This window comes from Girardinichthys multiradiatus, chromosome 5 (genome assembly GCF_021462225.1).
Source record: "Girardinichthys multiradiatus isolate DD_20200921_A chromosome 5, DD_fGirMul_XY1, whole genome shotgun sequence".
NCBI classification, from domain to species: Eukaryota; Metazoa; Chordata; class Actinopteri; order Cyprinodontiformes; family Goodeidae; genus Girardinichthys; species Girardinichthys multiradiatus.
Window position 1 is genome coordinate 5198402 of NC_061798.1, and position 16574 is coordinate 5214975.

Below are 16574 nucleotides of genomic sequence, written 5' to 3' on the forward strand. Positions count from 1 at the left end.
TCCCGGGGACTTCATTATTCTGCTGGGGGACTTCAACGCCCACGTGGGAAACGACAGTGACACCTGGAAAGGCGTGATCGGGAGGAATGGCCTCCCCGATCTGAATCCGAGTGGTGTCTTGTTATTGGAGTTCTGTGCTAGTCATGGATTGTCCATAATGAACACCATGTTCAAACATAAGGGTGTCCATCAGTGCACTTGGCACCAGGACACCCTAGGCAGGAGGTATCATCAGACCTTCGGCCGCATGTTTTGGACACTTGGGTCAAGAGAGGGGCTGAGCTGTCCACTGATCACCACCTGGTGGTGAGTTGGATCCGCTGGAGGAGGAGAAAGCCAGACAGACTTGGCAGGCCCAAGCGCATAGTGAGAGTCTGCTGGGAATGCCTGGCGGAGCCCTCGGCCAGGGATGTATTCAACTCCCACCTCCGGGAGAGCTTTGTCCAGATCCCGGGGGATGTTGGAGACATAGAGTCCGAGTGGACCATGTTCTCCGCATCTATTGTCGATGCTGCTGCCCACAGCTGCGGCCGTAAGCTCTGCGGTGCCTGTCGCGGCGGCAATCCCAGAACCCGGTGGTGGACACCGGCAGTAAGGGATGCTGTCAAGCTGAAGATGGAGTCCTATCGGCTGTGGTTGGCTTGTGGGACTCCTGAGGTGGCTGATGGGTACTGTGAGGCCAAGCATGCCGTGGCCCGGGTTGTGGCAGAGGCAAAAACACGGGCCTGGGAGGAGTTTGGTGAGGCCATGGAAAAGGACTACTGGTTGGCCTCGAAACGATTCTGGCAAACCGTCCGGCGCCTCAGGAGGGGGAAGCTGTGCTTCGCCAACACTGTTTATAGTGGGGGTGGGAGGCTGCTGACCTCGACTGAGGACATTATCGGGTGGTGGAAGGAATACTTCGAGGATCTCCTCAATCCTGCCATCACGCATTCCGTGGTGGAAACGGAGGCTGGGGACTCGGGGTTGGACTCTTTCATCACCCAGGCTGAAGTCACCGAGGTGGTTAAAAAGCTCCGTGGTGGCAAGGCTTCGGGGGTGGATGAGATCCGCCCTGAGTACCTCAAATCTCTGGATGTTGTAGGGCTGTCATGGTTGACACGCCTCTTCAACATTGCGTGGTGGTCGGGGACAGTGCCTCTGGACTGACAGACTGGGGTGGTCGTCCCCCAACATAAGAAGGGGGACCGGAGGGTGTGTTCCAACTACAGGGGGATCACACTCCTCAGTCTCCCTGGTAAGGCCTATGCCAGGGTATTGGAGAGGAGAGTCCGGCCGATAGTCGAACCTCGGCTTCAGGAGAAGCAGTGTGGTTTTTGTCCCGGCCGTGGAGCACTGGACCAGCTTTATACACTCTACAGGGTGCTCGAGGGTTCATGGGAGTTTGCCACACTGGTTCACATGTGTTTTGTGGACCTGGAGAAGGCATTCGACTGTGTCCCTCGTGATGCTCTGTGGGGGGTGCTCCAGGAGTATGGAATCGGGGGCCCTTTATTAGGGGCCATCTGGTCCCTGTACGAGTGGAGCAGGAGTTTGGTCCGCATTGCCGGCACTAAGTCGGACCTGTTCCCGGTGCATGTTGGACTCCGGCAGGGCTGCCCTTTGTCACCGGTCCTGTTCATAACTTTTAGGGACAGGATTTCTAGACGCAGCCAAGGGCCGGAGGGGGTCTGGTTTGGGGACCAGTGGATTTCGTCTCTTCTTTTTGCAGATGACGTGGTCCTGCTGGCCCCCTCTAGCCAAGACCTACAGCATGTGCTGTGGCAGTTCGCAGCCGAGTGTGAAGCGGCTGGGATGAAGATCAGCTCCTCCAAGTCCGAGGCCATGGTACTCGACCGGAAAAGGGTGGCTTGTCCTCTTCAGGTTGGAGGGGAGTTCCTGCCTCAAGTGGAGGAGTTTAAGTATCTCGGGGTCTTGTTCACGAGTGGGGGAAAAATGGAGCGGGAGATCGACAGACGGATCGGTGCAGCTGCTGCAGTAATGGGGGCGCTGTGCCGGTCCGTTGTGGTGAAGAGAGAGCTGAGCCGAAAAGCAAAGCTCTCAATTTACTGGTCGGTCTACGTTCCTACCCTCACCTATGGCCATGAACCTTGGGTCATGACCGAAAGAACGAGATCCCGGATACAAGCGGCTGAAATGAGCTTCCTCCGTAGGGTGGCCGGGCACTCCCTTAGAGATAGGGTGAGGAGCTCGGCCATCCGGGAGGGGCTCGGAGTAGAGCCGCTGCTCCTCCACATCGAGAGGAGCCAGTTGAGGTGGCTCGGGCATCTATACCGGATGCCTCCTGGACGCCTTCCTCGGGAGGTGTTCCAGGCACGTCCCACCGGGAGGAGGTCCAGGGGACGGCCCCGTACACGCTGGAGGGACTATGTTTCTCGGCTGGCCTGGGAACGCCTTGGGCTCCACCCAGAGGAGCTGGAGGAGGTGTCTGGAGAGAGCGACGTTTGGGCGTCTCTGCTGAGTCTGCTGCCCTGGCGACCCGGTCCCGGATAAGCGGAAGACGACGAGTACGAGTAATTTATGGTGGTCCTAATGCTTAAAAACCTTTGCAATGCCATTTTTGGTCCTTGGAAAGGTTTTTCATCCTTGTCATGCTAGCTGCCTATTTGTTTTTATGAATTTTGCTTTTTATTTTGCATCCTGCCGCAGGTCTGCGTCATGGTCTGGGACAGCTGATCTTCAGTGATGGGACGTGCTACACTGGACAGTTTGAGAATGGCCTGTTTAACGGCTGTGGGGTGCTGGTTTTTCCTGATGGCTCCAGGTACATGCCTCATTTCATCTCCCTTTCCGAAGTAAAACACTGTATTTGTTTTGATTTTAAAATTATTGTGTTATGGCTGGACTAATGAAATGCTTTCTCTGCTTTATCAGAATTTTAAGTGTTTGTTATCACAATGCCAGAGCAATCCAGTATTTAAGGTTGTAAGCATTATGATTATGGATTAATTAATATTTATCAAAAATTATAATTTAAAATCATAATTCAGGAAAATAATTTCTTAACCAAAAGTCATTACTTACGAATAGAAATCAGAGATGTCCTCTGGTGTTGTGATTATGGGCTCAAAGCTCTTAATAATTACAATTAGTCATATATCATTAATAATTGATAATGTCACTGTTTAATCAACCGCTTCACCGAAGGTGGGGGAACTTCGACCTTATTTTGACTGATAAATCACTCTTGCACGAAATAAACACAAATGCTTCTCTTAATTATATATATAAAGATTTCACTGAAGCCATATAATTCTAATATACCACCTTTCTGGTCCAAAAACCTTCACCTAACTAACAAGCACTATTCTACATAAAGGGGATAAAAATGACTACCTAACAATAATAATAAAAGAAAAGATATGCGCATTGAGTGTCTATGAAGATCAAACCAGCAATTTTATAGACAAAATGTGCAATTTGGGTTAAATGGAAAGAGAAGTCCTCCTGATGTGCTGATGCCTTGATTGCGGCGATCAGCTGATAGACGGTGGGCTGCGCCTTAGAAACTAGCAGCTGATCTTGAACAAAGATTCATAAAACTCTGAGGTGAGAACTCACTGGAAAAACTCCAGTAGTAAAACTGGAACAAAGGAGTGGTCTGGCGAGGCCCAGACCGCAGTTGCTTTGAATGGAAAACTTTAAAAATCCAACTTCTAACTCCCGGCTGATTTGGGATCAACCGGACAAAACATGAACATGCACCTTACACAGCAAATCAAAACAGCTCAGCATAAAAACACTTCAATCAGTATTGCATGCAACAAGCTGATACCTTGGATTAACCACTGGTGATTCTAAATCTATGCCTCACCCTGCCCAGACTTCTAAATGCACCTATCCCATTTAATGTAAAAAAAATAACAAAATTACTTTGACGTTGATTTCTTCTCTCCACCGGTTGAGGGGTAAACTTCTCAATTGTCCAAGAAGGGATAATATGAAGAACCGTTTAGTCGACTGAATCAACAAGGAGGAAAACTCGTCTCCCTGGAAATAAGACCTCTGTGGGTTTTGACGGGCGCAGGTGTTGGCGTGGTCTTCGATCGGTATATGAATCTTCTGACCTTCTTGTATCAGACAGATTTCCAGCTTTCAAGGTCTTCCGGGAATGGCCGTGTGGAGAAAAAAGTTCGCCTGCGCACTTTTCTCTCTCCAGATATGCGCCTCTGATGTGTCGTCCTGTGAGACACGCTGGAAATGGTTTTATAATCCAGGGTGACGTCAGAGCTGCGACGTCTGCTGAGCTGCGCATGTCGAACTGCCAGACCAAAATGTATGACCCCAACAAGGTTTACTGTTCCACTGTGAGAAACGTTGTTTATTATTATGACATTGGGATGTCATGATACTAAAATTTTAAACTCTAAAACTAAGAAAAAATGTTTGATACCATTTTTGATACTGTGGCAACTTTTTTGAGGGTCATTTATAATTAAAAGCAGAAAATTATAACCAGTTACAGTATGACAGTATTTTCACTGTCTTAATTAGTAATAGGCAATTTAGTGCTTATTTAGAAAAAAATGTAATTTTAAAATGTCACCTTGTATAGCGAAACAATAAACAACAAAATTTAAGTAGAAATGTTTATATTGTTTATAAAAGTTAATAACTAGGATTTTTTTTATTAAGTATTTTTAGTTTAATCAGTATTGGCGTGTGCATGCATGGGTTCTGTCTCAGTACACCGGCTTCCTCCTAGAGCCCAAAAACATGACTGTTAGGTTAATTGGTCTCTGTAAATTGCCCTTGGGTGTGAGTATGTGTCTGCATGGTTGTTTGTCCTGTGTGTCTTTGTGTTACCTTGTGATGGACTGGCGACCTATGCAGGGTGTACCCCACCTCTCGTCTAATAACTGCTATGCACTGGCCCATGGATGACCCTGCAAGGACACGCAGGTACAGACAATAAATGGATTGGGTTTTAGTGTGTGTGTCTGTGTGCTTCCATTTGACTGTCACATTGCTGCTGATACACTGACGGACTAAGAAGGGATTATTCTGTTCTATTCTAAAATAGATTTTTTTACAGTGTAAACATGGATATGGTTCATAGAAATGTATTTAGCAGCAACTATCTCCAGTTTTAGTATGTCTGGTAATTTTGCATCACCTTTTCTTTGATGTTCATCTACAGTCAGCAGGGTAGGTTGCTAACTTGTTTCTGCCCTATAAGCTTTACTTTGGGTCCAATATTTGTTATTGTTTACTTGTTTTATTAGTTGCCACACTAGCTGCTAATTTCTTTACTACTGTCCTGAGAATTAAATAGGATGAGCTGGCCATTTTGTCATTTCACTGTTTAATAGAAGGTGACCACATTTCTGAAATTAAATCTGGGGAAATTTCCAAAAAGAATTAAATGTTATCAGTATGAAATTAAGAAACCAGAACAGTTACAGATTAATTTAGTGCCTGAATGAGAACATTTATATACATACATAGGTGTGTATAACTACATTATGTGCGAGTGTGTCCAATACTCTTCAGCTATTTTCCTCCTCTTCCACAATTCTGAAACAGAGACAGAATCACAGTTCCCTCCAAAAGGAATGTATTAGAATGTATAAAATACCAAAAATTTATAATTTTACAAATAAAAGATTTTTGGTTCTGATACCCCCTTTGTTATTTTTAGAAGAGAAACTTGCTACAAGCTACAAGCTTTTTATTTGGAGCTATAACTTGTTTTGCGAAAACGATTCTCCGACTCTCACTCACTCAGTAGCCGTAGCTACTTCCTATGCTCTCATCTTGCCTTCTGTTATTCTGTTTATTATTAAAAGCTTGGTTTATTTGGTATTGGGGTCTTCATCTTTAATAAAACAAAACATTCCAGGCCTTTTTTTTTACCTGGGCTTGGCGAATCTTGACAGCACTATGTTGTAGTAATGTTTCACTGCAAACCAAACCTTTATCACTGCAAGGATCAGCCTAGTCCAAACAAAATAAATTGATTGACACATAGTGTACCAGATTACAGGACAGCTCCCCATCGATGGATACAAGCTCGCACTTTGCTCTTTTTTTTCTTCTTTTTAAAAGGCGGTGCGCTTGGCTATTCTTCTTTGCTGTCTGTAACGTTAACAGCAGCATGACCAGCAACCGTAATTGCTGTCTTTGCATGTAACATGCTCACTTGCGCTTTCTACCTGGCTACCATAATAACAGTCTACACACATTTTTTTCTAATTCAGAAACGCAAAAAATCTAGGACATTTCTGGGAACATTGGGGATCTCTGGTCACCATAGTTTACTAGTTGACGGAGCTGCCTGCTGATAAAACTTGACCTTTTTAAACTCCCCTTAAACATCAGAGTGTTGGTTGTAGCTCTATCAAAGATAGCATTGGAGCTTTTTGTCTTCCATTGTCTTTTGGCCTTTTGCTGTTTATCTGCCTCTCAGGCCAAACACCTTGGAACAACATTTTAGCTTTTGCAGGGTTAGAAATGCCCTTTCCTTGAGGAGTGACAGTGGGGGCAGTGGTAGGGGTTTGTCCTGTAAACGGTGGGTTGCCGGTTGGAACCCTGTTCTGTCTGTCTCAGTCGTTGCGTCCTGGGGCAAGACACTTCACCTGCTAAAGGTGGTCAGAGAGCTTGGAGACGCCTGTGTATGGCAGCCACACGTCTGTGTGCCCTAGGGTTGTTGTGGCTATAATGTAGTTTACCACTGTCAGTGTATGAATGGGTGGATAACTGATTATTATGTAAAGCGCTTTGGGGTCTCTGGGGACTTGATAAAGCGCTATACAAGTGCAGACCATTTGCCATTTAACCATTTTCTAGACGTACTTGCCATGTTTGCAGACTTTTAAACTTCCAACAGTAGCTCACTGTTTTGATTCCCAGCTGCTGTGTGAAGTTGCATGACAACTTGGGAAGATTAATAGGGGTCAATTTGTTCGTACTTTGTTGCAAACGAGTAAACGAGAATTAGTTTTTTATGGAGTATTGATTATATCAAAATATATATATATATATTTTGTCACTGTCATGATTTGAGGGTGTTTCTGATTATTATTTTCCTGGCTGTGCAATAGTTTCTTATTACTGTTTTCTAGTTCATGTTCTGTACGTTATGTTTTCCCGATTAGTTTGTATCCTTGAATTTCTGTTTTGTTCCAGTCACGTTTTGTTCTCTCCTATCTGTTTGCAATTAGCTTCATTCGGTCCACCTCCACCATGTTAATCAGTTTTGTTTTTTACCTGTACTATGCTCCATTTATACACCTTCATTCTGTTCATTCCTCGCGGAAACATTATGGATCACGACACCCTGTTATCATTCAATTCATGCTTTTCATGCCGTTCATGCCAAGCCTGTCTTGCATGCCTGTCCATGCCTGTTTTTCCCACCACATGCTGAAGTGAGTTTTATTTATTGAATCCTTTACTCACCACTGTTACACTGCCTGTCCGTCATTCTGCATTCTGGGGTCCTCCAGCACAGCACGCCTGACAGTCACCCTAACATTTGAGACAGTTGCCAATTGCTGAGTAGACATCACAGCAAGCTTACCTCAAGGTCAGAATGTGCAGTACTCTGAGAAAATTCAAATAAGCCAAAAGCTGCAGAACACTTTACTGGAGTCAGTTTAACGACTTGATAAAAGTTTTAAAGTACATAGGTACCAATCAACACTAAAGTAAAAACAGGTTTGCAAAAGCCTAAAAGTGTTTGTGCGGTTTGTAGGCATTGTCAGATGAAAGCTCATTTCTGTAAAAAGATCATAGTGCACAAATAAATTCCTGCAAGCCGCTACGTATTGAAGCTGCATTGTATAGAAGTATTAGCCTAAACGCCTCCACAGGTGTGTGAGACATTTCTAAGTTGCTTCAGAAGACAGCTTTACTTTATTGCTGCTAAAGATGGTTCTAAATGATGTTGAAGCAATTTCATTTTTAAGATCCATGTCATTCCAAGCATACCTGTGTTTAGAAAATGCATCCAGAAGGTATTTATCTCGTTTAGATAAACTCTGAACCAGTGCACTCTCTACATTTACACTTCGTCATCTTCAGGTGACACTGAGAAAATAGCATAGAAGAGAAAAATACAGTAAAATGCAGCACGACAACACATCTGAACAAGAACTGATGTCACCTGATAGCCTCAGTAAAGGGGTTTTAATGGCTGAACATGCCAGTTACTTTTTAAATAGGCCTTTTCTGTCACAATATTAGCTACTGAACATTCCAAGGCAGGTTGGCCATCTGTATGTATTACTCAGACAATGTTTTAAATATCTGGCTTAATTTGACAGAGATATAAAAAATATACATTGTATTCAAATTCAATAAATTCAGCTGTTTTGCTATCTGTTCCCTTGTTTAGTGGGACAGAAAATTTCAAATATTGCACAGCGCAATGTAAAGAACATGAGGACAGCCTGTTCAATGCTGTACAAAACATTTATTTTATTTTCCAATGACTTTAGAATCAATAAAACATATTTTTCAGTTTTCAATATCAACAGATACTTTTTTGTTATTCTATGACAAGTTTGGATAGTAAATTGGTCCAGAAGGTTGCCATAGCCCAATGCTTTTAATACAATAATCAATTATTTTGGTTGCTATGCTCAAAAAAGCTTTGTCTGAATTCCTGTCAATACATGTCTAAGTTGCTCTTATATTGACAATCTTAGTTTGTTAATTTAGAAATTTAGCAAGCTCATCAGTAATCCACATTTAGTCTTGGCATTAGAAACATACTATTAGATACCATTTCAGATTTGAACTCCAAGTCAAGCTGATTTTACAACCTTTATTACAGAGATGCACATGGCACCTCGTTTAAATGTTTAAATACATTTTTATTAGCCAATACAGGAAAGGATGAGTCTGGCATCTAGACTCCAACCTCATCACCCCATGGCCATGTTGCTCAACATATCATGGAGGGATGAGCACATTTCTATCCCCTGAACAACATATGGTCTCTAACCTTGGGGCCTAAGGAGGTGCTGGGGTGGTGGAGGGATGAAATGATCAAGAAGAAGCTGGCAGCAGCAGTAGCCGCTACATTATATTTAATGCAATAGGGTCCTTTGCAGCTGAAATAGACCATCCAAATTAATAAGGTATGCTTGATATATTCTGTAGTGTGTGAAAGATCATGTGTGAAGCAGGAGCACAACTTTAGCTGACTGCCTGAACTACTTTGTAGGTGTCTCCTCATTAGTGACCGAAATGTATTTAGAATTAGTAGTAGTATTAGTATTTTAGGAGGTCAGGAAGGAGCTGATGAGGAGACTGGGGTGTGGCAGACATGGAAATCAGGAGATCCAGGAGGTTATTGTTTTGCTGAACTGAACCAAGGTGTGTGAGTTTTGTCAAGGAGAAGAACCAGGAAATTACCTTTAATGGTGCTGGAAAACACAGGTTTGATCTGAGAGACATGGAAGGTGGGATGGATCTGGGCTTTGAGGTAGGCGAATACGAACTGCAGTTGGACTGATGATGGACTCTATTACATAGGGACGAATGAATCTGGATGACAATTTAGCAGACATGGATTTTAATGGAATGTTGTTAAATGAAAGCCATACCTTTTATCCGGGTGAATGTTGAGGGGCAGGAGCTCATTTACGATCAGGAATGCGGCAGTTCTGTTCTGTTGAGCGGTGGAGAATAGGACAGAGGTAGGGACATAGGTGCGATTGGGTGGATTGTTGCCAGAATCCTGTTCGGACAGAAGGGCTTGGTTGATGATGTCTTCAAATTCCCAGGTGAGTGTGCCATTGGAACAATGCAGAGGTAATATGGTTTCAAGTGAGCCTTCATTTTCAGGGGAGAACTGTTGAAATAATAATCTAGTGTGGTGTTGTTTGAGTCTGGATAGTAAGTGATGTTGAAGTTGAAATGAGAGAAGAACAGTGACCAGTGGGACTCTCGAGGGTTAAGATATTCGGTGACTGAAGATAGGAGAGGTTTTTATGGTCAGTCCAGACCAGCACCGGGAGTTATGTGCCCTCCAAACAATGACGCCATTCCTCCAACACTAGTTTAATGGCCAAGAGTTTTTGGTCACCAACATCATAGTTGTGCTCTGTGGAAGAATGGCAATGAGTAAAGAAGGCACAGGGATTAAGTTTATTGTCAATCTCCAATTGTTGTGAAAGAACCACCACTGCACTATGGTCTGATGCATCCACCTCTAGAATGAATTGTTTCTGGGGTTCTGGTTGAACAAGGACTGGGCTTCAGATAAATGTTTCTTGAGCTCACTGAAGGCAACTTCAGGTAACCAGGAATAGTTGACTTTGGTGAATGTGATGGAGGTCAGAGGTGCAGCGGTATGAATCTTCTATAGAAATGGGCGAAACCCAGAAAACACTGCAGCTGTTTACTGTTCTCAGGAACTGCGCACCTCAGCATGGCTTTGATCTTGTCAGGATCTACACAAACCTGTCCGTCCCTCGAAGATGTAGGCCAGAAAAGTTACAGATGGAGGATGGAATTTTAATTGTTCGGCTTTGATGTACAGTTTTCAGGAGGCTTTTAAGGACCAGGTAGGCATGTCATTGATGTTCTTCACGATCTTTGGGGAAAATTAGCATATTGTTAAGATAAACAAGCATGAAGATGTTCAGGAAATTAGGGAGGATGTCACTAACAAGTACTTGAAAAACTGCTGGAGCATTAGCGAGACCAAAAGGCATCACTAGGTATTCAAGGTGACCAAGTGGAGTGCGGAAGGCTGTTTTCCATTCATTGAAATTAGAAGAATTGGATACTGGTTTTTTTATGGAGATGTTCAAACATCTGTTGCGGATGTAAGGACAAAGGGAACTATCCTTTTGGAGACAAGGAAGAACCCAGCTACCATTGGAGATGATGAGTGACACATGATGCCTACAGCTAAGGATTAATTTATGCATTTGGGCAAGGATTCTCTCTCAGGCTTGGAAAGGTTAAAGGGTCAGCTAGTGGGCAAGGGGACTCAGGGAGGAGATAAATAGCTTAATCGTATGGTCTATGGGGTGGAAGTGACGGAGCCTTAGGTTTGCAAAAAACCTGCTTTAATTCATGATATTCTTTAAGAACATGGAAGATCAGGCAGGTCTGCTTCTTCTTAGTCCACAAGAGATGGAAGCGGCGGGATGGCGGATTGGAAGCAGGTGGAGAGACTGGTGGCAGACCAGAATTCAATTCTTACTTTAGACCAATTTATATGGTGGTTGTGTGTAACCAGCAACATCTGTGGACTAGGCGGGTGTTGGACATAAAAAAGACAAAAAAAATTACACTTGTTCTCGATGGTTACCAGAAGTGATTACTTCCAGGGGTACAGTCTGCTGGGGGATTTGGGGAAGAACTTGACTGTCCAAGGTAGTAACCTTCATAGGGGAAGTGAGAGGGAGATTTAATGTTATGTTGGGTGACCAGGGAGGAATCCATGATGTTCTGTTTGCAACCTGAATTAATAAGTGCAGTGTGAAAATCCGGTTTGTTATTAATGATGATGAAATGGCTTTTCATCAAAATCGTTTTGGTCCATCAGTCTCCCCAAATCTACTGATGAACCCTGTCTTTTGGTCGCACTGGGCAGGTAGCTTTAAAGTGTCCTTGGATGTTGCAGTATAAATATTCGGTAGCCTCGAATCTTCGTTGCTGTTCCTCAGGGGGGAAATTTTACTGCTAATTTTACCTTCATGCAAAAACAATGCCACAAAATGTTGTCAAAAGTGTTTCAACTTAGTTTGAGCTGGAGATGATTATCCAAGTTTTTTATTTTCTTCTAGGAATTTTCTTTTATCCGTGAGTCGATCTGGGTGCATTAAAAGACGTACATTATGCATATATATATATATAGAATACAATAAATGTAAATATCCAGGACAACACTTAGCATCAGTCTGATTTACAAGAAAATCTGTATCATATAATTGTTTATTCACCCTGTAGATCTTTGATATCCTAATGTAACTCAGAATTTCAGCAAAATAGCTGTTCCCACATGATACATTATAGTCTATATTTTGTAAAATGTCTTGGGCATTATTACTATGTGTGACTGTATGTGTTTTTTTTTTTTAGGTATGAAGGTGAATTTGTGCAGGGGAAGTTCCAGGGAGCTGGTGTTTTCATTCGCTTCAATGGCATGAAGTTTGAGGGCGAATTTAAAGGCGGATGTGTGGACGGCCATGGTAATCAATTCAAATAATCTGGAAGTTTATGAGTACCAGTGAGTTACCAGAACTTACAGGGGGTTTGCTGTCAAGATGAGTGTTAATCAAACACAACAGTTATTTACAGTTATTGTAACAAGAGAAACAAAGGTGTTCTTGAAATAATGCAGCACATCCACTATTAAGCAAAAACAGCTGACTGATGGGTTGTTGTGCAGCAATACGTTTAGTTTGGCTGTGTATAACTAATAATTAAGTGTAAAGGAAAATTGCCAATAAAGTTTTGGTCATTTTAATCCAAATTAACAAGTCAGGGTACCTCCTGATTTTCAGCAAATAGTTGTCAAATAGATCTCAGTCTGTCAGTTATTGTTTAATGAATAGCTGCCTGGCGATTTATGGTATCATAGAACAATAGATGAGGGAGGGAATTTATGCACTGACGTTCTCAAACAGCAAGCACTACACACATATAGAATAATAATCTCCAAATACAAGAATTTATTCACAAAATACTTCAACTTCAAGTAAAAAAAATGTTGTCAGCAAACTATTTAACTAGGCTAGTAACATTTAACTAAACTATTAAGTAAAATTTAAATTAATAATAATAAAACTTGTGAACTATGGGAAAAAGAATGATAAAAAGGAGCAAATAAGAATAAAATCAAAACACCAATGATCAATAAAACTATGCAGGGACACCGTTCCTGTGAATATGTATGCTTAAGAATGAAGGTTTGTTTTGAGGAATTGGGAATTAGGCCACATTAGCTTCAAAAGTAAACAAAGCACAACGGTTTCTTGGTGTTCAAACAATCAGTTCACCATGCAAAGCGGAAGGGAAAATAAAACACAATTTTATTAAAATAATGTTTCAAAAAATTTTTGTTCAATTAAAAAACAAAAACATTTTGGACAATTGATTCTTACTGTTGTGTTAACTAGCCATCACAGTGTCTAAGTGAACGGACTGATAGACTACTAAGATGGCAGCGAGAAATGGATATGGACACACAAACGAATGGCAGGCATAATAATGTCACATCTGGGATTAGCGACTCAGCTAACAACATTGTAAAGTAGCTGCTGCAGTGCTATTTGGCAACCCCTCTAAGTCCTAGATGTACCTTGAGTACTATTAATACAAATGTTATTGTGTGTATGAGTTCTGGCAGTGTGCTACGGCCAATCACAGCACAAACAGAGCAAGCTGTGTAGTAAACATTAGAACTATTGGTGGCTACCATTTTAGCATTTGCAAAGCTTTTCCTTTAGCAATAACAGCTGAGATAACAGATACATAATTTAGCACATTTATAAGGACTATTTGGACATATTTTATGCAGGTTAGTAAAAGGAGATGAAGGAAAAACATAAAATGGATAAATGGAACAAGCTCACGTTATCAAACTATCAGTTCTCAAACCACTCATTCAGATAGTTGGAACCACCGAAAGTTTAGTTCTGGCTTGCTGTGGCCCGACACAGTTCAAGCATCAAAACAAGGCAAAGCACAATGAAATAAACAAGATTTCAACTGTTTTATCCTAAACTAATTATGTCTGCCCAGACACAACCTCTTACTGTGAGCATGTATGTTCAGCAGGTCCGATGAACAGAGAAAACCAGACGGCATCTCTCATTTTGGTTCGGTCTCTTAAAATGTTATTGATGCACTTCACACCTGCCCGCTTCCAGGTCAGAGAGCATTCCACTCCACCCTTTTCGCTGTTTTTGTAGTTTGATAACAGAGATACAATTATCTAGCTGCACTAGATAATTGTATCTAGCTACGCAAGATAATTGTAGCGGTGTTTAAAAGATGTCAAGACTAGTCTATCCAGCCTTACGTGTTCGAGCCAGCGTCTGACCCAGAGCGAGAGGTGAATGAAGACAACAGACCTGCAGCAACGTGCCTTCAAATGAATGCATCGCAATGGTGTGTTATTACTGTATTCAAACCCTCTCCATCTATACCAAGTAACTACATTAAGGAGCGTAGTTTACACTTTGAAGGGTTCTGATGCTGGGGGACGGTGTAATGAATTGTGTGGATTAATACACCCAACAACCGAACAGTTAGCTCCACTGGTATCATCGGCATACTTGAGCTTGGACTATAAAATCGCAGCAAGACATAGAAATAGTGTATTCGCGAAACTGGGTAGTCAGAAGTCCATGACCTTGTTTATCAGTTTTGCAGCAAATACTGTGACGTAATAGTTAAAAATATGTAACAGGTTTGGAGAAAACTAAACGGATTGAAAAATAAGATGCCAACAGAACATAACGATATCTTTGCAGCACCTGGAGAGATTAAATTAAACTTTTCTGCACTCCTACAGACTCCAAGTATACAACAAAATATATTTAAGTGCTAAAAAAGTGGATTTTGCATGATATGTCCCCTTTTAATGCTGTGCATTCTGGGATTTAGTGTCTTTTTGCTCTCTGTATGCTGTTCAGTCCTTGTTCTCCTTCAGTGGGTGGGCCCAACAGGGCTTTAAATTAACTCACTTGCTACAATAAGACCAACAAGTAGATCTAGAGCTCTGATTAATATATAATGCTATGCAATGGTCTTTTATTGTATAGAACGTTGCATTTTTAATGTTTAAAACCCTATAATATGTTGACAAGTTTTAGAAGAAAATTAAAAATTTTTCCAATATTGACATCTTTGTTTTAGAACAATCACTACTGCATAACTCTAACTGTTCTACAAAGGTACACTAATCATTTTTGGGAAATTTGTCTTTTAGTGTGTATGGTGAATGGCTACAAAGACAATAATTTGACTTTTTTGTGAAACTATTGGGGGTACTTTCCAGGACAAGAGTGTGGGAACCATTATTCTGGCACTTTTCTTACGATCCAGTTTTATATAGAAATCTGCCATAGTGTTTTCAGGTAACTGAAATGGATTGTATAGCCATTTTATCTTTGAAAAGTACATGTAAGTCTAGTAAAATACATTTAGCAATCTTAATTTGTTTTTAGTGCAAAACTTCAATACATGTTCAAACGGAGTTATTTTAAATGTGAATTAATGTAAATAAAATAACAGTAGTTTGTATCTGTGTTGATTGTTGAAATGTGCTAATTGTCTGGTCTGAAACTCCTGGGTGTCTGGGTTCAAAGTCACTGGAGGTAATCAACACGTTTTTATTTGAATGCTGCTGGGTGGTGAAGGCAGATTGTGTCACTGTGATAACAGACTTATATCTGTGCCTATAAAAATAGAGATGAAACATTAGCATTTCCTCCATTTTCTGACAGGTGAGAACCAGACAACAGAGTGAGACTGACAAAGGGGTTGCAACCAAGGGCTTCACATCTACCTGTTGTCATGCAATCTTTAGATACACATTAAGCTCAGTTCAGTGAGTCCTAAATATCGGAATAGAGCGAACAAAAAAAATAATGAATTTTGCCAATACTATTCTTCAAGGATTCACAACATCATGATCAAGTGAGACTCAGTCTTCTCAGGATGATTTTCATACAGACAGCTTTTAGATGTGACACTAGCTCAGAAAATAGTAGAAATGCTGCTTTAGCATCATTTTCTATCCACATATTCCTTTATTCAAGGAAGTTCAAAGAACAATTTATTTAATCTTGTTTTTGTAAAAAAAAAAAAAAAAGTTTTTACTTTCCTCTTGCTACCTAGCTTATTAGTTATACATTTTACTGGTTTTCAAACCAAAAATACTTTATGTAGCTTCACGAGAAAGGGGACTCTTCTTTTTTGGTTTAATTGCTATACTCCAGCTAGTGTTTCGGGGGTGCATTTGCAGTGTTCTGCTCCCTGGACCGCTGTGTTTATGTTCGATACTGGTTATTTCTAGTAATCAGTATGCTTTCACAACTTGCCAAGTTTCAGTTAAATTAACTTGTTGATTTGCAATGTGTTATTTGAACCTAAACAGCCAACACTGACCAGTTTTTAGACCAAAATGTATTGATTTAATATATCCAAACCCATCACTCACCTTTCTCCTAAAGTATTGGACCACTGTGTGCTTTCTGTGTTACTGTTTTTGCCCGTTGGTATTTATTTTCTATTGCACAACAGTTGCTGGATGGGAATGTTTGATTAATGGTTAAAGGATTAATCACAAAATATTAATATTTTGCATTTTTTAATATATTGAAGGTGTTAGTTTACTCTTCCTTTTGACTATTTGGAGTTAGGCATGACAAGATAGGATAATTGGGCCTTGGTCACTGAACCACAGTTGAAAGAAGAACCTGTGGAGAACAAACTTTAAGGTCATTAGTCATTCTTAGCAATACTCTGTTCTGCAGACTGTTGCCTACTATCACTCTGGGTTACATACATGAAAAATGTGAGTAAATGTTATGCAATTAAATCATGATTTAAAACTAAATACTAAAACACATTGAAAAACACATGTTTTGTTTTACAGA

General features: G+C 41.2%; 2 protein-coding genes across 5 annotated transcripts in view; one reads left to right on the forward strand and one right to left on the reverse strand.

The window, feature by feature from the left end:
• Positions 1 to 16574, forward strand: part of LOC124869121 (MORN repeat-containing protein 4-like) — a 61817-nt gene that overhangs the window by 34153 nt on the left and 11090 nt on the right. Inside the window, exons 3-4 of the mRNA XM_047366866.1 lie at positions 2650 to 2764; positions 12046 to 12155. Of these exons, the coding sequence (XP_047222822.1) occupies positions 2650 to 2764; positions 12046 to 12155 (225 nt within the window). The remainder of the gene's footprint in view (positions 1 to 2649; positions 2765 to 12045; positions 12156 to 16574) is intronic.
• hoga1 (4-hydroxy-2-oxoglutarate aldolase 1) overlaps positions 1 to 16574 on the reverse strand; it is a 98194-nt gene that overhangs the window by 12254 nt on the left and 69366 nt on the right. Inside the window, exon 8 of one of the 4 annotated variants that reach the window (XM_047366865.1) lies at positions 4838 to 4886. The exons of 1 other annotated variant lie outside the window; for it this stretch is intronic. In XM_047366865.1, coding sequence (XP_047222821.1) covers positions 4853 to 4886 — 34 coding nt within the window. In that variant the 3' untranslated portion in view covers positions 4838 to 4852. Of the gene's footprint in view, positions 1 to 4837; positions 4887 to 7401; positions 7471 to 9582; positions 9689 to 16574 lie in introns of those variants that run through there. 2 more of the 4 variants (XM_047366864.1, XM_047366861.1) reach the window with 2 other exon arrangements.